At 45.6% G+C, this 25,500-nt stretch overlaps 1 protein-coding gene across 1 annotated transcript in view; it reads right to left on the reverse strand.

Annotated features, from left to right (window-relative positions):
- LOC148515061 (asialoglycoprotein receptor 1-like) overlaps nt 1-25,500 on the reverse strand; it is a 612,937-nt gene that overhangs the window by 267,229 nt on the left and 320,208 nt on the right. The window contains exon 7 of the mRNA XM_088480537.1: nt 24,906-24,980. Within this exon, the coding sequence (XP_088336663.1) occupies nt 24,906-24,980 (75 nt within the window). The remainder of the gene's footprint in view (nt 1-24,905; nt 24,981-25,500) is intronic.

Here is a 25,500-nt window from a genome sequence, read left to right on the forward strand (position 1 = left end):
CACTGTGCTGTCTGTGCTGATCCATTCTGGTCTCTGGTCACGGTGCTGTCACTATCACTGTGCTGTCTGTGCTGATCCATTCTGGTCTGTGGTCACGGTGCTGTCACTGTCACTGTGCTGTCTGTGCTGATCCATTCTGGTCTCTGTTCATGGTGCTGTCACTATCACTGTGCTGTCTGCTGATCCATTCTGGTCTCTGGTCACGGTGCTGTCACTATCACTGTGCTGTCTGTGCTGATGCACTCTGGTCTCTGGTCATGGTGCTGTCACTATCACTGTGCTGTCTGTGCTGATCCATTCTGGTCTCTGGTCATGGTGCTGTCACTTTCACTGTGCTGTCTGTGCTGATCCATTCTGGTCTCTGGTCATGGTGCTGTCACTATCACTGTGCTGTCTGTGCTGATCCATTCTGGTCTCTGGTCATGGTGCTGTCACTGTCACTGTGCTGTCTGTGCTGATCCATTCTGGTCTCTGGTCACGGTGCTGTCACTATCACTGTGCTGTCTGCTGATCCATTCTGGTCTCTGGTCACGGTGCTGTCACTGTCACTGTGCTGTCTGTGCTGATCCATTCTGGTCTCTGGTCACGGTGCTGTCACTGTCACTGTGCTGTCTGTGCTGATGCATTCTGGTGTATGGTCACGGTGCTGTCACTGAGCTGTCTGCTGATCCATTCTGGTCTCTGGTCATGGTGCTGTCACTATCACTGTGCTGTCTGTGCTGATCCATTCTGGTCTCTGGTCACGGTGCTTTCACTATCACTGTCCTGTCTGTGCTGATCCATTCTGGTCTCTGGTCACGGTGCTGTCAGTATAAATGTGCTGTCTGTGCTGATCCATTCTGGTCTCTGGTCACGGTGCTGTCACTATCACTGTGCTGTCTGTGCTGATCCATTCTGGTCTCTGGTCACGGTGCTGTCACTATCACTGTGCTGTCTGTGCTGATCCATTCTGGTCTCTGGTCACGGTGCTGTCACTGTCACTGTGCTGTCTGTGCTGATCCATTCTGGTCTCTGTTCATGGTGCTGTCACTATCACTGTGCTGTCTGCTGATCCATTCTGGTCTCTGGTCACGGTGCTGTCACTATCACTGTGCTGTCTGTGCTGATGCACTCTGGTCTCTGGTCATGGTGCTGTCACTATCACTGTGCTGTCTGTGCTGATCCATTCTGGTCTCTGGTCACGGTGCTGTCACTATCACTGTGCTGTCTGTGCTGATGCACTCTGGTCTCTGGTCATGGTGCTGTCACTATCACTGTGCTGTCTGTGCTGATCCATTCTGGTCTCTGGTCATGGTGCTGTCACTTTCACTGTGCTGTCTGTGCTGATCCATTCTGGTCTCTGGTCATGGTGCTGTCACTATCACTGTGCTGTCTGTGCTGATCCATTCTGGTCTCTGGTCATGGTGCTGTCACTGTCACTGTGCTGTCTGTGCTGATCCATTCTGGTCTCTGGTCACGGTGCTGTCACTATCACTGTGCTGTCTGCTGATCCATTCTGGTCTCTGGTCACGGTGCTGTCACTGTCACTGTGCTGTCTGTGCTGATCCATTCTGGTCTCTGGTCACGGTGCTGTCACCGTCACTGTGCTGTCTGTGCTGATCCATTCTGGTGTCTGGTCACGGTGCTGTCACTGTCACTGTGCTGTCTGTGCTGATGCATTCTGGTGTATGGTCACGGTGCTGTCACTGAGCTGTCTGCTGATCCATTCTGGTCTCTGGTCACGGTGCTGTCACTGAGCTGTCTGCTGATCCATTCTGGTCTCTGGTCACGGTGCTGTCACTGAGCTGTCTGCTGATCCATTCTGGTCTCTGGTCACGGTGCTGTCACTATCACTGTGCTGTCTGTGCTGATCCATTCTGGTCTCTGGTCACGGTGCTGTCACTATCACTGTGCTGTCTGTGCTGATCCATTCTGGTCTCTGGTCACGGTGCTGTCACTATCACTGTGCTGTCTGTGCTGATCCATTCTGGTCTCTGTTCATGGTGCTGTCACTATCACTGTGCTGTCTGTGCTGACCCATTCTGGTCTCTGGTCACGGTGCTGTCACTATCACTGTGCTGTCTGTGCTGATCCATTCTGGTCTCTGGTCACGGTGCTGTCACTATCACTGTGCTGTCTGTGCTGATCCATTCTGGTCTCTGTTCATGGTGCTGTCACTATCACTGTGCTGTCTGTGCTGATCCATTCTGGTCTCTGGTCACGGTGCTGTCACTATCACTGTGCTGTCTGTGCTGATCCATTCTGGTCTCTGGTCACGGTGCTGTCACTATCACTGTGCTGTCTCTGCTGATCCATTCTGGTCTCTGGTCACGGTGCTGTCACTGTCATTGTGCTGTCTGTGCTGATCCATTCTGGTCTCTGGTCACGGTGCTGTCACTATCACTGTGCTGTCTGTGCTGATCCATTCTGGTCTCTGGTCACGGTGCTGTCACTGTGCTGTCTGCTGATCCGTTCTGGTCTCTGGTCACGGTGCTGTCACTGTCATTGTGCTGTCTGTGCTGATCCGTTCTAGTCTCTGGTCACGGTGCTGTCACTATCACTGTGCTGTCTGCTGATCCATTCTGGTCTCTGGTCATGGTGCTGTCACTATCACTGTGCTGTCTAGTGATCCATTCTGGTCTCTGGTCATGGTGCTGTCACTATCACTGTGCTGTCTGTGCTGACCCATTCTGGTCTCTGGTCACGGTGCTGTCACTGTGCTGTCTGCTGATCCGTTCTGGTCTCTGGTCACGGTGCTGTCACTGTCATTGTGCTGTCTGTGCTGATCCGTTCTGGTCTCTGGTCACGGTGCTGTCACTATCACTGTGCTGTCTGCTGATCCATTCTGGTCTCTGGTCATGGTGCTGTCACTATCACTGTGCTGTCTGCTGATCCATTCTGGTCTCTGGTCATGGTGCTGTCACTATCACTGTGCTGTCTGTGCTGACCCATTCTGGTCTCTGGTCACGGTGCTGTCACTGTGCTGTCTGTGCTGATCCATTCTGGTCTCTGGTTACGGTGCTGTCACTGTCACTGTGCTGTCTGTGCTGATCCATTCTGGTCTCTGGTCACGTTGCTGTCACTATCACTGTGCTGTCTGCTGATCCATTCTGGTCTCTGGTCACGGTGCTGTCACTGTCATTGTGCTGTCTGTGCTGATCCATTCTGGTCTCTGGTCACGGTGCTGTCACTATCACTGTGCTGTCTGTGCTGATCCATTCTGGTCTCTGGTCACGGTGCTGTCACTATCACTGTGCTGTCTGTGCTGATCCATTCTGGTCTCTGGTCATGGTGCTGTCACTATCACTGTGGTGTCTGTGCTGACCCATTCTGGTCTCTGGTCACGGTGCTGTCACTGTCACTGTGCTGTCTGTGCTGATCCATTCTGGTCTCTGGTCACGGTGCTGTCACTGTCATTGTGCTGTCTGTGCTGATCCATTCTGGTCTCTGGTCACGGTGCTGTCACTGTCACTGTGCTGTCTGTGCTGATCCATTCTTGTCTCTGGTCACGGTGCTGTCACTATCACTGTGGTGTCTGTGCTGACCCATTCTGGTCTCTGGTCACGGTGCTGTCACTGTCACTGTGCTGTCTGTGCTGATCCATTCTGGTCTCTGGTCACGGTGCTGTCACTGTCATTGTGCTGTCTGTGCTGATCCATTCTGGTCTCTGGTCACGGTGCTGTCACTATCACTGTGCTATCTGCTGATCCATTCTGGTCTCTGGTCACGGTGCTGTCACTGTCATTGTGCTGTCTGTGCTGATCCATTCTGGTCTCTGGTCACGGTGCTGTCACTATCACTGTGGTGTCTGTGCTGACCCATTCTGGTCTCTGGTTACGGTGCTGTCACTGTCACTGTGCTGTCTGTGCTGATCCATTCTTGTCTCTGGTCACGATGCTGTCACTATCACTGTGGTGTCTGTGCTGACCCATTCTGGTCTCTGGTCACGGTGCTGTCACTGTCACTGTGCTGTCTGTGCTGATCCATTCTGGTCTCTGGTCACGGTGCTGTCACTGTCATTTTGCTGTCTGTGCTGATCCATTCTGGTCTCTGGTCACGGTGCTGTCACTATCACTGTGCTATCTGCTGATCCATTCTGGTCTCTGGTCATGGTGCTGTCACTGTCATTGTGCTGTCTGTGCTGATCCATTCTGGTCTCTGGTCACGGTGCTGTCACTATCACTGTGCTGTCTGTGCTGATCCATTCTGGTCTCTGGTCACGGTGCTGTCACTATCACTGTGCTGTCTGCTGATACTTTCTGGTCTCTGGTCATGGTGCTGTCACTATCACTGTGCTGTCTGTGCTGATCCATTCTGGTCTCTGGTCACGGTGCTGTCACTATCACTGTGCTGTCTCTGCTGATCCATTCTGGTCTCTGGTCATGGTGCTGTCACTATCACTGTGCTGTCTGCTGATCCATTCTGGTCTCTGGTCATGGTGCTGTCACTGTCACTGTGCTGTCTGTGCTGATCCATTCTGGTCTCTGGTCATGGTGCTGTCACTATCACTGTGCTGTCTGTGCTGATCCATTCTGGTCTCTGGTCATGGTGCTGTCACTATCACTGTGCTGTCTGCTGATCCATTCTGGTCTCTGGTCACGTTGCTGTCACTATCACTGTGCTATCTGCTGATCCGTTCTGGTCTCTGGTCACGGTACTGTCACTATCACTGTGCTGTCTGTGGTGATCCATTCTTGTCTCTGGTCACGGTGCTGTCACTATCACTGTGCTGTCTGTGCTGATTCATTCTGGTCTCTGGTCACGGTGCTGTCACTGTCACTGTGCTGTCTGTGCTGATCCATTCTGGTCTCTGGTCACGGTGCTGTCACTATCACTGTGCTGTCTGTGCTGATCCATTCTGGTCTCTTGTCACGGTGCTTTCACTGTCACTGTGCTGTCTGTGCTGATCCATTCTGGTCTCTGGTCATGGTGCTGTCACTATCACTGTGCTGTCTGTGCTGATCCATTCTGGTCTCTGGTCATGGTGCTGTCACTATCACTGTGCTGTCTGTGCTGATCCATTCTTGTCTCTGGTCACGGTGCTGTCACTATCACTGTGCTGTCTGTGCTGATCCATTCTGGTCTCTGGTCACGGTGCTGTCACTATCACTGTGCTGTCTGTGCTGATCCATTCTGGTCTCTGGTCACGGTGCTGTCACTATCACTGTGCTGTCTGTGCTGATCCATTCTGGTCTCTGTTCATGGTGCTGTCACTGTGCTGTCTGTGCTGATCCATTCTGGTCTCTGGTTACGGTGCTGTCACTGTCACTGTGCTGTCTGTGCTGATCCATTCTGGTCTGTGGTCACGGTGCTGTCACTGTCACTGTGCTGTCTGTGCTGATCCATTCTGGTCTCTGTTCATGGTGCTGTCACTATCACTGTGCTGTCTGCTGATCCATTCTGGTCTCTGGTCACGGTGCTGTCACTATCACTGTGCTGTCTGTGCTGATGCACTCTGGTCTCTGGTCATGGTGCTGTCACTATCACTGTGCTGTCTGTGCTGATCCATTCTGGTCTCTGGTCATGGTGCTGTCACTTTCACTGTGCTGTCTGTGCTGATCCATTCTGGTCTCTGGTCATGGTGCTGTCACTATCACTGTGCTGTCTGTGCTGATCCATTCTTGTCTCTGGTCACGGTGCTGTCACTATCACTGTGGTGTCTGTGCTGACCCATTCTGGTCTCTGGTCATGGTGCTGTCACTGTCACTGTGCTGTCTGTGCTGATCCATTCTGGTCTCTGGTCACGGTGCTGTCACTATCACTGTGCTGTCTGCTGATCCATTCTGGTCTCTGGTCACGGTGCTGTCACTGTCACTGTGCTGTCTGTGCTGATCCATTCTGGTCTCTGGTCACGGTGCTGTCACTGTCACTGTGCTGTCTGTGCTGATCCATTCTGGTGTCTGGTCACGGTGCTGTCACTGTCACTGTGCTGTCTGTGCTGATGCATTCTGGTGTCTGGTCACGGTGCTGTCACTGAGCTGTCTGCTGATCCATTCTGGTCTCTGGTCACGGTGCTGTCACTGAGCTGTCTGCTGATCCATTCTGGTCTCTGGTCACGGTGCTGTCACTGAGCTGTCTGCTGATCCATTCTGGTCTCTGGTCACGGTGCTGTCACTATCACTGTGCTGTCTGTGCTGATCCATTCTGGTCTCTGGTCACGGTGCTGTCACTATCACTGTGCTGTCTGTGCTGATCCATTCTGGTCTCTGGTCACGGTGCTGTCACTATCACTGTGCTGTCTGTGCTGATCAATTCTGGTCTCTGTTCATGGTGCTGTCACTATCACTGTGCTGTCTGTGCTGACCCATTCTGGTCTCTGGTCACGGTGCTGTCACTATCACTGTGCTGTCTGTGCTGATCCATTCTGGTCTCTGTTCATGGTGCTGTCACTATCACTGTGCTGTCTGCTGATCCATTCTGGTCTCTGGTCACGGTGCTGTCACTGTCATTGTGCTGTCTGTGCTGATCCATTCTGGTCTCTGGTCACGGTGCTGTCACTGTGCTGTCTGCTGATCCGTTCTGGTCTCTGGTCACGGTGCTGTCACTGTCATTGTGCTGTCTGCTGATCCATTCTGGTCTCTGGTCACGGTGCTGTCACTATCACTGTGCTGTCTGCTGATCCATTCTGGTCTCTGGTCATGGTGCTGTCACTGTCACTGTGCTGTCTGTGCTGATCCATTCTGGTCTCTGGTTACGGTGCTGTCACTGTCACTGTGCTGTCTGTGCTGATCCATTCTGGTCTCTGGTCACGTTGCTGTCACTATCACTGTGCTATCTGCTGATCCATTCTGGTCTCTGGTCACGGTGCTGTCACTGTCATTGTGCTGTCTGTGCTGATCCATTCTGGTCTCTGGTCACGGTGCTGTCACTATCACTGTGCTGTCTGTGCTGATCCATTCTGGTCTCTGGTCACGGTGCTGTCACTATCACTGTGCTGTCTGTGATGATCCATTCTGGTCTCTGGTCATGGTGCTGTCACTATCACTGTGCTGTCTGTGCTGATCCATTCTGGTCTCTGGTCATGGTGCTGTCACTATCACTGTGCTGTCTGCTGATCCATTCTGGTCTCTGGTCATGGTGTTGTCACTATCACTGTGCTGTCTGTGCTGATCCATTCTGGTCTCTGGTCACGGTGCTGTCACTGTCACTGTGCTGTCTGTGCTGATCCTTTCTGGTCTCTTGTCACGGTGCTGTCACTGTCACTGTGCTGTCTGCTGATCCGTTCTGGTCTCTGGTCACGGTGCTGTCACTGTCATTGTGCTGTCTGTGCTGATCCATTCTGGTCTCTGGTCACGGTGCTGTAACTATCACTGTGCTGTCTGCTGATCCATTCTGGTCTCTGGTCATGGTGCTGTCACTATCACTGTGCTGTCTGTGCTGATCCATTCTGGTCTCTGGTCACGGTGCTGTCACTATCACTGTGCTGTCTGTGCTGATCCATTCTGGTCTCTGGTCACGGTGCTGTCACTATCACTGTGCTGTCTGTGCTGATCCATTCTGGTCTCTGGTTACGGTGCTGTCACTGTGCTGTCTGTGCTGATCCATTCTGGTCTCTGGTCACGGTGCTGTCACTGTCACTGTGCTGTCTGTGCTGATCCATTCTGGTCTCTGGTCACGGTGCTGTCACTATCACTGTGCTGTCTGTGCTGATCCATTCTGGTCTCTGGTCACGGTGCTGTCACTATCACTGTGCTGTCTGTGCTGATCCATTCTGGTCTCTGGTCACGGTGCTGTCACTATCACTGTGCTGTCTGTGCTGATCCATTCTGGTCTCTGGTCACGGTGCTGTCACTATCACTGTGCTGTCTGTGCTGATCCATTCTGGTCTCTGGTCACGGTGCTGTCACTATCACTGTGCTGTCTGTGCTGATCCATTCTGGTCTCTGGTCACGGTGCTGTCACTGTCACTGTGCTGTCTGTGCTGATCCATTCTGGTCTCTGCACGGTGCTGTCACTGTCACTGTGCTGTCTGTGCTGATCCATTCTGGTCTCTGGTCACGGTGCTGTCACTGTGCTGTCTGCTGATCCATTCTGGTCTCTGGTCATGGTGCTGTCACTATCACTGTGCTTTCTGTGCTGATCCATTCTCGTCTCTGGTCATGGTGCTGTCACTATCACTGTGCTTTCTGCTGATCCATTCTGGTCTCTGGTTATGGTGCTGTCACTATCACTGTGCTGTCTGCTGATCCATTCTGGTCTCTGGTCACGGTGCTGTCACTGTCACTGTGCTGTCTGTGCTGATCCATTCTGGTCTCTGGTCCTGGTGCTGTCACTGTCACTGTGCTGTCTGTGCTGATCCATTCTGGTCTCTGGTCATGGTGCTGTCACTATCACTGTGCTGTCTGTGCTGATCCATTCTGGTCTCTGGTCACGGTGCTGTCACTATCACTGTGCTGTCTGTGCTGATCCATTCTGGTCTCTGGTCACGGTGCTGTCACTATCACTGTGCTGTCTGTGCTGATCCATTCTGGTCTCTGGTCACGGTGCTGTCACTATCACTGTGCTGTCTGTGCTGATTCATTCTGGTCTGTGGTCACGGTGCTGTCACTATCACTGTGCTGTCTGTGCTGATCCATTCTTGTCTCTGGTCACGGTGCTGTCACTGTCACTGTGCTGTCTGTGCTGATCCATTCTTGTCTCTGGTCACGGTGCTGTCACTATCACTGTGCTGTCTGTGCTGATCCATTCTGGTCTCTGGTTACGGTGCTGTCACTTTCACTGTGCTGTCTGTGCTGATCCATTCTGGTCTCTGGTCACGGTGCTGTCACTTTCACTGTGCTGTCTGTGCTGATCCATTCTGGTCTCTGGTCATGGTGCTGTCACTATCACTGTGCTGTCTGTGCTGATCCATTCTGGTCTCTGGTCACGGTGCTGTCACTGTCACTGTGCTGTCTGTGCTGATCCATTCTGGTCTCTGGTCACGGTGCTGTCACTATCACTGTGCTGTCTGTGCTGATCCATTCTGGTCTCTGGTCACGGTGCTGTCACTGTCACTGTGCTGTCTGTGCTGATCCATTCTGGTCTCTGGTCACGGTGCTGTCACTATCACTGTGCTGTCTGTGCTGATCCATTCTGGTCTCTGGTCACGGTGCTGTCACTTTCACTGTGCTGTCTGTGCTGATCCATTCTGGTCTCTGGTCATGGTGCTGTCACTATCACTGTGCTGTCTGTGCTGATCCATTCTGGTCTCTGGTCATGGTGCTGTCACTGTCACTGTGCTGTCTGTGCTGATCCTTTCTGGTCTCTGGTTACGGTGCTGTCACTGTCACTGTGCTGTCTGTGCTGATCCATTCTTGTCTCTGGTCACGGTGCTGTCACTATCACTGTGGTGTCTGTGCTGACCCATTCTGGTCTCTGGTCACGGTGCTGTCACTGTCACTGTGCTGTCTGTGCTGATCCATTCTGGTCTCTGGTCACTGTGCTGTCACTATCACTGTGCTGTCTGTGCTGATCCATTCTGGTCTCTGGTCACGGTGCTGTCACTATCACTGTGCTGTCTGTGCTGATCCATTCTGGTCTCTGGTCACGGTGCTGTCACTATCACTGTGCTGTCTGTGCTGATCCATTCTGGTCTCTGGTCACGGTGCTGTCACTATCACTGTGCTGTCTGTGCTGATCCATTCTGGTCTCTGGTCACGGTGCTGTCACTGTCACTGTGCTGTCTGTGCTGATCCATTCTGGTCTCTGGTCACGGTGCTGTCACTATCACTGTGCTGTCTGTGCTGATCCATTCTGGTCTCTGGTCATGGTGCTGTCACTGTGCTGTCTGGTGATGCATCTGGGCTGTCTGGTATGTCCTGGGCTTGTGCTGTGTCCTGGGCTTGTGCTGTGTCCTGGGCTTGTGCTGTGTCCTGGGCTTGTGCTGTGTCCTGGGCTTGTGCTGTGTCCATATCTGGGTCCAAGTTCTGGACTCCAAAAAAAAAAGTGTATTTTTATATTTATCTGTGTGTGCATGCGTGTTAGGGCTAACCACAGTAGCACACAAGAGCCAGCCAGCAATGCACGTTGCACTTGCAACCTTGTGCAGCCCGACTTGTTCTTAAAAAAAAACAGGTGTCACTGTCTTATATATTTTTTTCTTCTGTGTGTGGGTGGGTTTTCAGCTTAACCCAGTATTCACAATGGTTATCATAGTCCCCAGTATTCACAATGGTTATCATAGTCCCCAGTATTCACAATGGTTATCAAAGTCCCCAGTATTAGCAATGGTTATCATAGTCCCCAGTATTCACAATGGTTACCATTGTCCCCAGTACTCACAATGGATACCGCAGTCCCCAGTAATAGCAATGGTTACCATAGTCCCCAGTATTCACAATGGTTATCATAGTCCTCAGCACTCACAGTGCATACCGCATTCCCCAGTATTAGCAAAGGTTACCATAGTCCTCAGTACTCACAATTCATACTGCAGTCCCCTGTATTAGCAATAGTCAATATAGTCCTCAGTACTTGCAATGGATACCGCAGTCCCCAGTATTAGCAATGGTTAACATAGTCCCCATTATTAACAATGGGTACCATAGTCCCCAGAATTAGCAATGGCTACCACAGTCATACAGTACTCACAATGGATACCGCAGTCCCTCAGTATAAGCAATGGTTACCATAGTCCCCAGTATTAGCAATGGTTACCATAGTCCCCAGTATTAGCAATGGTTACCATAGTCCCCATTATTAGCAATGGTTACCATAGTCCCCAGTATTAGCAATGGTTACCGCCATCCTCTCTACTCACAATGGATACCACTGTCCCTAGTATTAGCAATGGTTACCATAGTCCACAGTTTTAGCAATGGATGCCATAGTACTCAGTACTTGCAATGGATACCGCAGTTCCCAGTATTAGTAATGGTTACCATAGTCCCCAGTATTAGCAATGGTTACCACAGTCCTCAGTACTCACATTGGATACTGCAGTCCCTAGAATTAGCAATGGTTATGCAGTCCTCAGTATTAGCAATGGTTACCATAGTCCCCAGTATTAGCAATGGTTACCATAGTCCCCAGTATTAGCTATGGTTACCATAGTCCTCAGTGTTTGTAATGGATACCACAGTCCTCAGTACTCAGTGCTATATATATATTTTTTTCTTCTGTGTGTGGGAGGGTTTTTGGCTTAACCACAGTAGTGGACAAGATCTATAAACTAACGGGAACTTGCAACCTTGTGCTGCCAGACTCCAGTAGTGATCAATCGTTACTCTGGGGCCAAATTCTTCTTTAGCTGCCAAAAAAATATAAAATCATCATTTGTCCTGTTTTACAAATATTTTTGTGTGTTGCGCATGACTGCATGTGTGTGAATTTTGTAACAGCATATTGGCTACACTATTGGTGATTGTGACACTGCTTCTAGACTGCAGAAAAAATATGGAGGGCTGTCACATGACAGGAGAGCAAGGCCAAAAACCACATGTTGTAGCTGCCGCCAGCAGTGCAAGGCCGTCAACTTCCTCGACCTCTAGGAAGGCCCATACCCTAGGGCTTAAGTCACGCCATCAATATGGTAGTAAAGCAGGTTTTACCGAAATTAACAAAAAATATTGAAAGGATATTTGACTTTAGGTAAATAAAAAATTGGCAATATGCCATTCACTACACGAAGTCCTTGGCCTTCTTACTTTATGAAGAAGACTGCTGATTCTTCTGATAGCCCTTCTGCTTGTAGTAGTAGTGGTGGTGGTCCAATTAAAAATGTGAAAGTTGTTAAGACAGCTCCGGAAAAACCAACTGTGTGCCCTGAGAAATCAAAATCACAAATACCCGAGGAGAGTGCAAGTGTGTCCGCAGTTGCCATGTGTGAGCCCGACCTAAATACTAGTGTACTGGAGGATCCTCCAAGTTCCAACATTTGTGTGCCCCCTGTAAATGTGGGGAAGGGCAGTCGACATCTTGCACATGTAGTTATTGAGGATGCTTCTGTGGAATTGCACATGGAGGAGAGGATATTTTGGTGGATGAAGGCTCTAATGATAATGATGATGTTGGTTTTGGTGATGAGGATGTTGATGTCGAGGATGTCCTTTGTGTAAGTAAGACAACAGCTCTTGCCCATGGTTTGAAAAAGCCAAAGCCCATTGTTGTCATGCCGGGACAAAAGACAAAGAAATCTACTTCTCATGTGTGGAATTATTTCCACCTCGATCCGTACAACAGTTGTCAAGCCATATGTGCCCATTGTCATTCAAGAGTGAGTAAAGGGAGGGGCCTAAACCACCTAGGAACCTCCTCCTTGTTATGTCACTTGGAGCGCATTCATCAAATATCAAAGTGTACGTTGCCAAGTTCAAAAACTCAAAACGTAACAAGTCCAGTGTCACCTACCTGCTCCTTCTCTGTGAGATCCAAGCACCTTCGATCTCCAACACCAACCCTTGCATCATCAACATCCTCATTTGTTATCGGAAGTAATTTAAAAAAACAATTGAATATTAAACAGTCCTTTGATAGAGGAAGTAAGTCCAATGTTGGTATTTCAAACATGATTGACTCCTCTCCTATCTGTGATTCCTCAGAAGGATCCTTGATGACTATGCCTGTTGCTGCTGCTGTTGCTGTCAGTGGATCTTCATCCCAGATGGGGACCAGGAGGAAGACTTCTTGTAGCGTATCCTCCAAAAAGCAATTAACTGTTAAACAATCATTTACAAGGGCAAACAAGTATGACAGCAATCACACAGTTGCACAGTGGATTACTGACGCCATAACAGCTATGCTGGTATTAGATGTGCGTCCAGTATCCGCCATTACTGCAGTGGGTTTTCAACAGTTAATTCAGGTCCTGTGTCCTCGCTACCAGATCCCTTCTAGATTCCACTTTGCTAGAAGTACAATTCCAAATCTGTACAAGGATATTAAAAAAAACCTTATTAATTTCCTCAGAAATGCCGTTGTACTCACTGTCCACTTGACCACTGATATGTGGACAAGTGGGACAGGGCAAACTAAGGATTACATGACTGTGACTTCCCACTGCAAGAAGTATTGCCTAAAACCAGGGCTGTAGCTAGGGTAGTGCGGCCGGTGCCATTGCACAGGGCACCACAGGTCAGGGGGCGCTGTTTGGACCTGTCAAATTTCACTAATTATCATTCTTGCTTGTAGCTTCCTCTTATTTCATCCCCAGCATCTCCTGACCTCTCCTATCTCTTCCCTGGCCCTTCCCCATAAAGCCATAGCCCTTTTTTGGGTGCATTATGTCCCTTTGAAAAATGAGGGGGCGCCAATGCTCTTTCTGGCACAGGGCACTAAAATGTCTAGTTATGGCTCTACCAACAACAGCAACAGCAGCAGCAACATCTCCCAAAAGACAACTGATACAGAGGCAGGCTACTCTTGTATAACTGGTTTCACTAAGAGCCATACCACTGAGAACCTCTTCGAAAAACTCAGGGAAATCATTGATAAATGGCTTACCCCACTTGGACTCTCCTCGGGATTTGTGATTTCGGACAATGCCACCAATATTGAGAGAGCATTACATCTGGGAAAATTCCAAAATGTACCATATTTTGCTCACACAATTAATTTGGTGGTGCAAAATTTTTTTAAAAATGACAGGGGCGTGCAGGAGATGCTCTCAGTGGCACGCAAAATATCCGGTCATTTTAGACATTCTGCAACCGCTTGTCGAAGATTGCATGACCAGCAGGTACAGTTAAATTTGCCCTTCCATCAGCTGAAACAAGAGGTAGTAACTCGGTGGAATTCTACCCTCTATATGCTTCAGCGGATGAAGGAACAGCAAAAGACCATCCAGGCATATACAGTGGACTATGGCCCTCATTCAGAGCCGTACGCTCTGAGCAGAGCGCACGCTCTGCATGAGGGCCGGGCTCCTTTTTCATGGAGCGTCCTCCTGGACGCTCTTATAGCTGTGGGTCACCACCCACAGGCTATACGAGCGTGCATTTTGATGGCCGCGATGGTCGTGACCATCGCGACCATCAAAATTGCGAGCCGGAGCCTGCGGTTGAGGTTTTCAACCGCAAGCTCCGGAGTGATTTTGGCTCTATCAGAACCCAAATCACTCCCACTGACATCACTAGTGATGTCAGTGGGCCGGCTTCTGACGGGAGGCGTTCCCGTGGGAACGCCCCCGTCAGGGAGGCACGCCCCTGGCACGCCCACCAAAGGGGGCGTGCTGTCAATCAACATTGACAGCACGCCCCCTTTGATCGGACACAACGAGCGAAGGAAAGTCCTTCGCTCGTCGTGTCTGGCGCATGCGCACGACGGAGCTCCCTCCGTCGTGCGCATGCTCAGTGCAGACCATCGACCCACTTGCGAGCGTACAGCCGCTCGCGAGTGGGTCTGAATCAGGCCCTATGACATAGGCCGTGGAGGGGGAATTCACCTTACTCAAGTGCAGTGGAGAATAATTTCCATGTTGTACAAGGTTCTCAAACCCTTTGAACTTGCCACACGTGAAGTTAGTTCAGACACTGCCAGTTTGAGTCAGGCGATTCCCCTCATCAGACTTTTGCAAAAACAGCAGGAGAAACTGAAGAAGGAGCTGAAACGGAGCGATTGCGCAAAGTATGTCGGACTGGTGGATCAAGCCCTTGATTCACTTCACCAGGATCCAAGAGTCTATTGAAATCTGAAAATATATTTTGGCCACCATTCTGGATCCTTGGTTTAAGTCCTTCCTTTTGATTTTTTTCCCAAAAGACCAAAATCTAAAACTATGCAAAGAGCTGTTGGTCAAAAAATTGTCAGCTGCAGCCGCATGTGAAACGCCTTCATCTCCTCCTTCAGTTTCAACAGCTGCCAGGAAAAAACTAAATTTTCCTTACAGAATGCCTGCTGGTCATGCAGATCAGTCACTAAAAAAATGACATCTGGTCGGGCCTGAGAGAACTGCCTATTAGTGACATGTCTTCTACTGTGACTCTGTGTGATACAGTCTCCATTCACAGAATGGTGAAGGACTATTTCAGAGATAACATCCTAATAGACATGTCAGACAGTCCCTTTCAGTACTGGCAGGAAAAAGATACAATTTGGAGTCCCATACACAAACTGGCTTTGCATTACTTAAGTTGCCCACCCTCCAGTGTGTACTCTGAAAAAGTTTTCAGTGCAGCTGGCAACCTTGTCAGTGATCGGCGTAGGAGGTTACTTCCTCAAAATGTGGAAAAGATGATGTTCATTAAAATGAATTACAAATTCAACGTGGAAGACCTCGACCAACAATTATATAAAAAAATTACAGAGGCGCCTATGGTGGAATCAAGCGGGGATGAATTGATATTGTGTGAAGAAGAGGATGTACACATTGATGGGGAGGACAAGGATGAGGATGATGACAACTTGTAAATAATGTAAAGCCAGTTTGTGTATGGGATTATTTTCTTTTCCATGTCCAAAGCACATTGGCAACTTGTTTTATGGGGGTCCAAATAAACCAATAATTTCTGCCACAATTGACAGTCCTTGTCGCGGAAATGATTGGTTTATTAAACTGTCCTGTTGCGTATACAACATAAGGGTGGGTGGGCCCAAGGACTATTCCATCTTGCACCTTTTTCCATTCCATTACATGCTGATTGAGGCATTGCTGCCTGTCATTTTAAATGAATGTTATGATTGGTTTAGGAACCAATTATTTTTTTAAATCAATTTATGATCAATTTAACAGCCAACGGCTGCAACCAATTAATTGTTTTTTAATTAATTAATGATCAATTTAACAGCCAGGGGCTGCAACCAATTAATTGTTTTTTAATTAATTTATGATCAATTTTACACTTGGCTGTCACTGTCATCGGCGTAGCTGCGCAGGGGTGCTGTGCTCCTGTCTGTCGAGGGGCTTCTGCCCAAAATAATAAATAAACAATTTTTTTTATGTGCGAGTCAGCCACATCTGTCATTGGCATAGCTGCGCAAGGGTACTGTGCTGTTATCTGGCAAGGGGCTGCATGAATATTGCAATTAAAACTTTTTTTAAGTTATAGGGTTACAAAAAGTTTTTTTTTGTTTTAATATTAAACATAGCAGAAATGTTATCCTAACACCTTATAAAGTTATATGCTCTAAAAAACTAAAGCCTATATTTATAATATTTGTAAAAAACGAAAGCCTAATTCTGCCAAAAGAGAGACTGACACCACGGCTAAACATAAGAGTCACCTTCTGGATGTGAATTGTCTCATTTGCATGGGGAAAACACAACCCTCAGATGCGATGGATCTCAGCCAGTGGACAACATTGAAATCACCATTAAAAAGTCACAATGGTAGACTACAGTGTGGAGAATCTTTCTTCACAGTCAGGAAAAGCCTCAGAGAACATGAAAAAAGATGCTCTAGGTTCTGAACTTCAAGGGATTTCTCCATCATGTTCTGCAGTATGGAAAGGTTTCATTCACATGTTTTCTATAAAGCAGTTCAAAGTTACAGCCTTCAAAGTGTCTAGTAATTCCTGGCAAAGGTGGGTGTTATAGTTATAGCCAAAGATTAATACAAGCAAAGGATTCATCTGTCCGGAAATTCATGGATCGTATTTGGCCTGAATGCACTAAGACATCCAGTGTTTTTGTCACTGTGTTCTGTAGCCCACTAGTTTATAATCCTACCTGAATGGCAAACTGAAATACGGAATAGTAAGCACAGACGGAGGCCATTGTTATTCCGCTGCCGGCATGCCAACCAATACCTCCCATACTACACCCACTGGGGGGACCAGGTAATGATCATAATCATAATAATGACCATCCCCATCTGTTGCTAGGTCTTCTTCCAAACCATCCATGCTGGACTTACTGTCCAAAAAGGGTAAGCAGGGTACAGAAAGAGGAGCTAGATGTCCCCAATGACATTTTTTTTCTTCTATCAAAGATGATGTGGAGAATGCTGGACTTGGAACAGGGGCTCTCACCTATTTGGCTTCCATTCAGAGAACAGAGCTCTGTTCCTCAGGAACTGTCTATGCTTGAGCTGATAGGTAGATATGTAGTAGTCTCTGTCTGTTGCTAAACACCCTTCAGGAGATGGCAACCCAGAATAACAACAACCATAATGTTCACTGTCCACTTATAATAAATAAATTATAATAATATAACCAGCCTGATCCCTTAACAGCAACATACCACATATGGCTAACTCAGTCATAATATAACATGACACCCAGTTTATGATACTAATCCAGTCACCATGGATGATCAATCAGCCATGTGTGGTCCACAAGCAAAAAATGAATACAAAGAAGACTTGCGCTGCTGATGTATAATAGATCACTGTTTATTAATAGATTCCAAAGTGGAATATCAAAGTATAAAATGCACAATAAATTATATGTGGTAAAAATTAGTTATAAAGTAAGAGAAGATCTATAAAAATAAATAAGTAGGAACATGTATTGAGAATGAATCCAAATAAACAGATATACAGATTCAAAATTAAACCATGACATGAAACAATGTATTGTTTCTTTAAAAAAGAAAAAAAGAAAAAACCAGCTGGTGACTAAAAAAAAAAAAAATTATGGAAGTTCCTAATAATTAAGAAGTGGGCCTCCTTGGCACAACAGAGTCTATTAGGATATGAAGATAATCCCTAAATAAGTGTGCAAATCCTCAATATGCACACTGTAAGTTTACCTCTGTATATGAGTACAAAAATGCAAATAATGGAGGATATTTTAGAAGGTAATAGGCCCCCTTACCACAACATAGTCAGTAGAAAGTTAGAATATATTCCCTTTAATTGGGCACAGTTCCTCAATTGGTACACAGAATGTTAACCTTAATGTAAAAATGGTGAGTATATACTCACAGTGAGAAAGATGGAACTTAAATAGTACCTACATCAGGCACAAACTTCAATGTATATGGTCCCGTAGATAATGGACAGGAAACAACTCACAGTTAGATGAATAAGTCCTGGAGTGTAGGTATAGCTGTGTATCCCCAGTATACAGCACGGACTTGTAAATTCTGCGCTGTAGATGAAGCGCGTGTAGTAGCAAACGACTGTAGAATGATGCACTAGATCTATCCGAGCGTCCTCGGAGATCAGTGAAGGTTGGATCAACCGTGCTGGAGTCCGGTGTAGGTCCAGAAGGGACAGATAGATGACGTGGTTCCAAGTGAACAGATGCGGTCTCCGCTCGCGGGACCAGAGGTCTCCCGCTAATCTCCACAGCACAGGTGTAGGACAGGAAAGCTGGCAATAGTAGCTGGAACAGCAGGACACTCCGGTCTCCCTTGATGTAGACAGGGTGGTCTCCAATAAGGGACCAAGGTTATCCGCTTGTCTCCACTGTACAGGTGCAATGAATAAAAGCCGGCAGAGGTAGCTGGAGCAGCCAGACACTCCAGTGTCTCTAAAGGTCAGAAGTCCAAGAAGCCCTTAACGCGTTTCGTCATGCTCACGTGACTTTCTCAAAAGGTGTGGCATCAAACCTTAGATGCTTCCTATATATAGATCCCAGACCCAAAACATTTAATTTAGATAGTCAGTCCCATTATTTGAATACACAGAGACAGACCTCTTTTTTAGAGGAAAGACCCCTGAGAACTCACTACCCGTATCCATTGCAAAGGAATCGATACGATATCCTGAGAGTAGAAACTCCCAAAAGAAGAAGAGAACAAAGCCAGAGGCTGTAGAGGAGGTTTTGGAATACAGAAAAAGAAAAGATATAAGAACATAAAAGGGTCAAATATATATAATTTAGCTTCCAAACCACTCAATTCACATGCTATTAGTCTGTTAGAGAAAGGTCTTAAATTTGCTCCCACCAAACCTCCTGACTTTTTTCATCTATTTGTTGAATTGAATAGATATATAAGGAGCCTCACGAGAAAAAGATATTTCGCTACTAAAAAATTAAAAAATAAAGGTATAGTAGGGGATAGCAATATTTTAGATGACACAGATAAAGAAACTCTTGAGATCCTAGAATCTTTACAATTAGAAGGTAATTTAACAGAAAGTGATGTAAGAATTTTTGATGTAGATAGATCTGGAAATGAGAGAAACAAGTTCAAATTGCAATCCAATTTTTTTCCTTATCATTATAGAAGCAATCAGATTAACATATTCTATAAGAAAACTCTAGACGAATTTAACACACTGTGTAAAAAGGAACAAAAACGCTTTAAGTATAAAAATAATCTGTCTAAGAGTGAAAGAGAGGCTTTAAAAAATTTAGCCTCAGACCCCTCCCTTGTCATCAAGCCTGCTGACAAGGGAGGAGGTATAGTGATACAAGATACAGATGACTATGTCATAGAAGCTACTAGACAATTGAATGATCCGATTACTTATCAAGTTCTTGGAATGGACCCTACGAGGGATTTTGCTTTGAGGTTGAAAAATCTAGTAGAGAAGGCTAGATCTGATGGTATTAATACTTTGGACGAATAACATTATTTAGTTCCTAAACACCCTATCACTCCTACCTATTATCACCTTCCTAAAATACATAAATCACTTAATGCACCCCCTGGACGTCCTATCATCTCTGGTGTTGGGTCCCTCACTGCTAATTTATCACATTTTATAGATTATTTTTTACAACCACTCGCAGTCTCTCAACCGTCACATATTAGAGACACTACTACTTTTTTGAATCTTACTTCCAAAATTAAGTGGAAAAAAATCATATTTTTTGTTACTAGTGATGTACAAGCACTTTATTCTAATATTCCACACCATAAAGGTATAGAGGCAGTGAGAAAACGTTTGGAATGCTCTTTAGATGTGACGGAGAGACTGCGTGAATTTATTTTGGATTCTATTGAGTTTATATTATCACATAATTATTTCATTTTTAATCACGTTTATTACTTGCAGACACTCGGCACGGCGATGGGGACGAGGTTCGCTGCCAGCTTCGCCAACATTTATATGGGCGCGTTCGAGGACGCGCACATTTGGGGGCGGAGCCTGGCCGCGGACCTCGTCCTCTATGGCCGGTATATAGACGATTTATTTTTTATTTTTGATGGTGATACACATGATTTTTGTTCACGGTTCACTGATACACTTAATAGTAATGATTTTAATTTGAAATTCACTACCTGTATACACAAAGAAAATATTTTGTTTCTTGATATTTCACTGTCCATAGAAAGTGATGCCATCATATCTAGAACCTTCAGAAAAGAAGTAGATAACTTTAATTTTCTACATTTTAAAAGCTCACATCATAGACCCTGGATTAACAACATACCCCGGGGGCAATTAAAATGCATCCGCAGAAATTGCACTAATAATGACATCTTTGAAGAACAGGCAGGAGAGCTTTGTGATGGTCTTAGATCCAAAGGATATCCGCTATCCCTTTTGGATACAGCACTTAAGGAAACCAGGGATCTTAATAGAGACGACTTATTACAATATAAGAGTAAAAAGTCAACTTTTAATGTAGACCAACCTATATTTATTTCTAAGTACAATATTGCGTCTAGCAAGATAAAGAATATAATAACAAGGAATCATAGTATACTCCAAACAGATAATATACTCAACTCTTGTCTCTCAAATAAACCCTCAGTTGTGTTTAAAAAATCGGATAATCTTAAAGATCAATTAACACAAAGCTTCTTTATAGATAAAAGGAATCCTTCAATAACTGCCTTGCCCTCACAATTATCCTGGTTACCAAGCAATGTAAAAGGTTGCTATAAATGTGGGTCAACAAAATGTATAACATGTTCTTTTATTAAGAATAAAACACATTTTTTTAAAACTTCAAACGACGATGAATCATTTGAGATACAGTCACATATTAACTGCAAGTCTACATTTGTTATATATGTGCTGATCTGTAAATGCCAATTAATGTATGTAGGTAGAACATCACGCTGCCTCAAAACAAGATTCCTCGAGCATAGAAGGAACATTATAAAGGGTCTTTGTACTCATGGGCTCTCCAGACATTTTGTAGACCTTCATGGCAATAATCCACATGGACTATCCTTGATAGGAATAGAATGGATCAAACCCACCTCCTGCGGAGGTGATAGATTCAAACTATTATGTACTAGGGAAAATTTCTGGATACATAAACTTAGGACCCTCATTCCCGGGGGACTAAATGAATGTATAGAATTTGACCCATAATATGGAGTCAAGCCGTTGTAGATTTGTTTAAGTTATCTGTGGATTTGTTTCAATCACTCCACAAGGAGAAATTATGCAATGTTCTTTCTTGTGGTTTTTTCTTATATGAATGCAGACTTTCTTATTTATTTATTCTCTTATATGTTGTTATTTGAATAAATTTTTTTAATCTGTATTGAACTTGATGCTCTCTCTATTGGAGACATATACAACATATCTGGTTTAATATAAATGCATTATGTTTATTATCTATCGTAATCACTGCAGGGATACGAAATTATTACATAGTTATTGTGGATTAATAGTATCTAATTTAATTAACGATGCTAGATTTTAAGATAAGTTTCTGGTCTCACTATACTATGCAATAGATATCCATTATGATTTCTTATTTATTCTTTATCTCCTTCTTTTTTGATATTTGAGACTATGGTCTTGTTATCTATTTTCTTTTTTTTTTTTTTATATATATATATATTTTCTCCTTTTTTTATATATTTTTTTCTCATCTGCATCTTTATTAATTCTTTATTAATGATACCCCCTTACATTATTATATTGTTGTATTATCTATATATGTTTATTTGTCTAGATATGTATATAATTTTTGATATGATTAGTGTTTAGAATAATTATTTTTACTTCAGTGATTTTTTGCTGGTCAATATATTTAAATATGTATATATACTTTCTTATTATAATAATAGTTTATGAGTGCTTAACATGCAATTATCACCTCATGTCCCTTTAAAAAGAACGATTACTTTGATTTGATTAATTCCCACACCTGCTACTATTCAATGGGATCTATATATAGGAAGCATCTAAGGTTTGAAGCCACACCTTTTGAGAAAGTCACGTGAGCATGACGAAACGCGTTAAAGGCTTCGTGGACTTCTGACCTTTAGAGACACCGGAGTGTCTGGCCGCTCCAGCTACCTCTGCCAGCTTTTATTCATTGCACCTGTACAGTGGAGACAAGCGGATAACCTTGGTCCCTTATCGGAGACCACCCTGTCTACATCCAGGGAGACCGGAGTGTCCGGCTGTTCCAGCTACTATTGCCGGCTTTCCTGTCCTACACCTGTGCTGTGGAGATTAGCGGGAGACCTCTGGTCCTGCGAGCGGAGATCGCATCTGTTCACTTGGAACCACGTCATCTATCTGTCCCTTCTGGACCTACACCGGACTCCAGCACGGTTGATCCAACCTTCACTGATCTCCGAGGACGCTCGGATAGATCTAGTGCATCATTCTACAGTCGTTTGCTACTACATGCGCTTCATCTACAGCGCAGAATTTACAAGTCCGTGCTGTATACCGAGGATACACAGCTATACCTACACTCCAGGACTTATTCATCTAACTGTGAGTTGTTTCCTGTCCATTATCTACGGGACCATATACATTGAAGTTTGTGCCTGATGTAGGTACTATTTAAGTTCCATCTTTCTCACTGTGAGTATATACTCACCATTTTTACATTAAGGTGAACATTCTGTGTACCAATTGAGGAACTGTGCCCAATTAAAGGGAATATATTCTAACTTTCAACTGACTATGTTGTGGTAAGGGGGCCTATTACCTTCTAAAATATCCTCCATTATTTGCTTTTTTGTACTCATATACAGAGGTAAACTTACAGTGTGCATATTGAGGATTTGCACCCTTATTTAGGGATTATCTTCATATCCTTATAGACTCTGTTGTGCCAAGGAGGCCCACTTCTTAATTATTAGGAACTTCCATAATTTTTTTTTTTTTTTAGTCACCAGCTGGTTTTTTCTTTTTTCTTTTTTAAAGAAACAATACATTGTTTCATGTCATGGTTTTATTTTGAATCTGCATATCTGTTTATTTGGATTCATTCTCAATACGTGTTCCTACTTATTTATTTTTATAGATCTTCTCTTACTTTATAACTAATTTTTACCACATATAATTTATTGTGCATTTTATACTTTGATATTCCACTTTGGAATCTATTAATAAACAGTGATCTATTATACAACAGAAGCGCAAGTCTTCTTTGTATTCATTTCTTGCTTGTTACTTGGGAACCTTCACAGTAGGTTTCTCTGGACCTGCAGCGCTGAGGACATATATTTCACTGATTATTATTGGACTCTCTTAAAGCGCCTTGTATTCTGTTGTTATGTGTGGTCCACCCAATTTTTGGCCTTCAACATGCAACTAACATTCACATATCTAAGAGAAGTGGACCGTGGGTACAATGGAATTTTGAACAAACTAACTCTTTTTTTTTAATGTCCCTTTACAGGTTGGGAAACAGAACAGAAGATTTATTTTTGGAAAGCACACTTCCTGGTCCCCTTGTGAGTTGTGAGGTGGTCAAAATTGACTGGAAATGAGTGGAAATAAATTTTATTGAGATTATTAATACTGTAGGAACAAAAAAAGGCCCATTTTATGTGATTATAGCTGTTTTTTTTTTAAAACACGAAGGTGAGGTTTTGGCAAAACCAATCCAGATCCTAAACCAGGGGAGATCCTGATCCAAAACCAAAACATGGGGGTCAGCGCACATCTCTACTCACAATGGATACCACAGTCCCCAGTATTAGTAATGATTACCATAGTCCACAGTATTATCAATGGTTGCGATAGTACTCAGCACTTGCAATGGATGCCACAGTCCCCAGTATTAGTAATGATTACCATAGTCCATAGTATTAGCAATGGTTGCCATAGTACTTGCAATGGATGCAAATGGTTGCCATAGTACTTGCAATGGATGCCGCAGTCCCCAGTATTAGCTATGATTACCATAGTCCACAGTATTAGCAATGGTTACCACAGTCCCTAGTATTAGCAATGGTTACCATAGTCCCTAGTATTAGCAAAGGTTACCATAGTCCCCAGTATTAGCAATGGTTTCCATAGTCCACAGTATTAGCAATGGTTATCACAGTCCCTAGTTTTAGCAATGGTTACCACAGTCCCTAGTATTAGCAATGGTTACCATAGTCCCCAGTATTAGCAATGGTTACCATAGTCCTCAGTACTTGCAATGGACACTGTAGTAATTGGCTGAGTCACATCGCATGGACTCAGGGCCTGATTCAGACCAGCTGGCGAGCACTATGCGCTCGCAAGCAGGTCGATGGTGGTCCAGTGCACATGCGCACGACGGAGCCAGCTCCATCGTGCGCATGCGCGAGACCCGGATAGTGATGGGCAATTCGTCACTCCGGGTCTCGAACCAAAGGGGGCATGCTGTCGATGTTGAGTGACAGCACGCCCCCTTAGGTGAGCGGGCTGGGGGCGTGGCTGCCTAGTTGGAGGCGTTGGGGAATGCCTACCATCTGGGGCCGGCCCAACTGACATCACAAGTGATGTCAGTGGGAGTGCTTTTGGGTCTGTTAGAGCTAAAAGCACTCTGGGGCTTGCGGCAATGAGACCCTACCATAAGGGTCTTGTCGCAAGCGTGATGGTCGCAAAGGTCTTAACCATCGCGACCATCTTCCTGGCCGTTAGCTAGGCCGCTCTGAAAAACAAGAAGGCTGGCCCAGATTCAGAGCGAGCGCTCTGTCATAGCGTCCGGCTCTGAATCAGGCCCTCAATCTGCACATGCCCAGAATGTAAATACCCTCAAATGCGATTATCAGACCCGTGTGTATTTTGCACATACGTTTTATGCTGTTCATACATGTCCTTATTTCATCATACCAATCTGACACAATTATACCCCTAGCGGTGCTGGTTTCCCATAGATAGAATAGACCTTTCCAGCAAAATGTTACCTGTTTAATAACTTATAGAGCAGCATGTATTGGGATATAGGCTTGGTGGGTAAGTGCCCCGATGCATGGAAGAATATTTACTCACCATTCTCTTTCCGGACCTCTTCTCTCAATCTTCCAGTAGAACTTAATATTCTCTGTATATCATTCTGCAATACACCTGTGATATGGAGAATATCAGTTACTCAGCCCCATGTATATGACACGCTGCCCCCCTCATCCCCATGTATATAACACGCTGCCCCCCTCATCCCCATGTATATAACACGCTGCACCCCACAGCTCTATCTCACCCCCCAATCTCCTGTGTACATTTATGATGCCGTTGCTCACAATACCAACTGCCAGCATCTAGACTACAGAATCCTGGTGAGGGTTAACTAACCTACGCCGGGAGACCGGCGCCCGGCACCCCAATCGGACAGCCGCGGGTGGGGAGGGTTAGGTTTAGGGTTCCCAGGGGGGACATAGGGTTAGGCACCCCCCGGGGGGGTTTAGGCAGCGGGGAAAGGGGGGGTTAGGTTTAGGCACTTAGAAGGGGGATTAGGGTTAGGCACAGAGGGGGAGGTTAGGGTTAGGCACCATAAAGGAGTGTTAGGGTTAGGGGGTTCAGTAAGGTTAGTCTATACTTACCTTCTAGATGATCGGGATTTCCTTCCATGTCGGGCTGGCGCTGCCGG

This window comes from Taudactylus pleione, unplaced genomic scaffold, assembly GCF_031769625.1.
Source record: "Taudactylus pleione unplaced genomic scaffold, aTauple2 ptg000255l, whole genome shotgun sequence".
In the NCBI taxonomy this organism is placed as follows: Eukaryota; Metazoa; Chordata; class Amphibia; order Anura; family Myobatrachidae; genus Taudactylus; species Taudactylus pleione.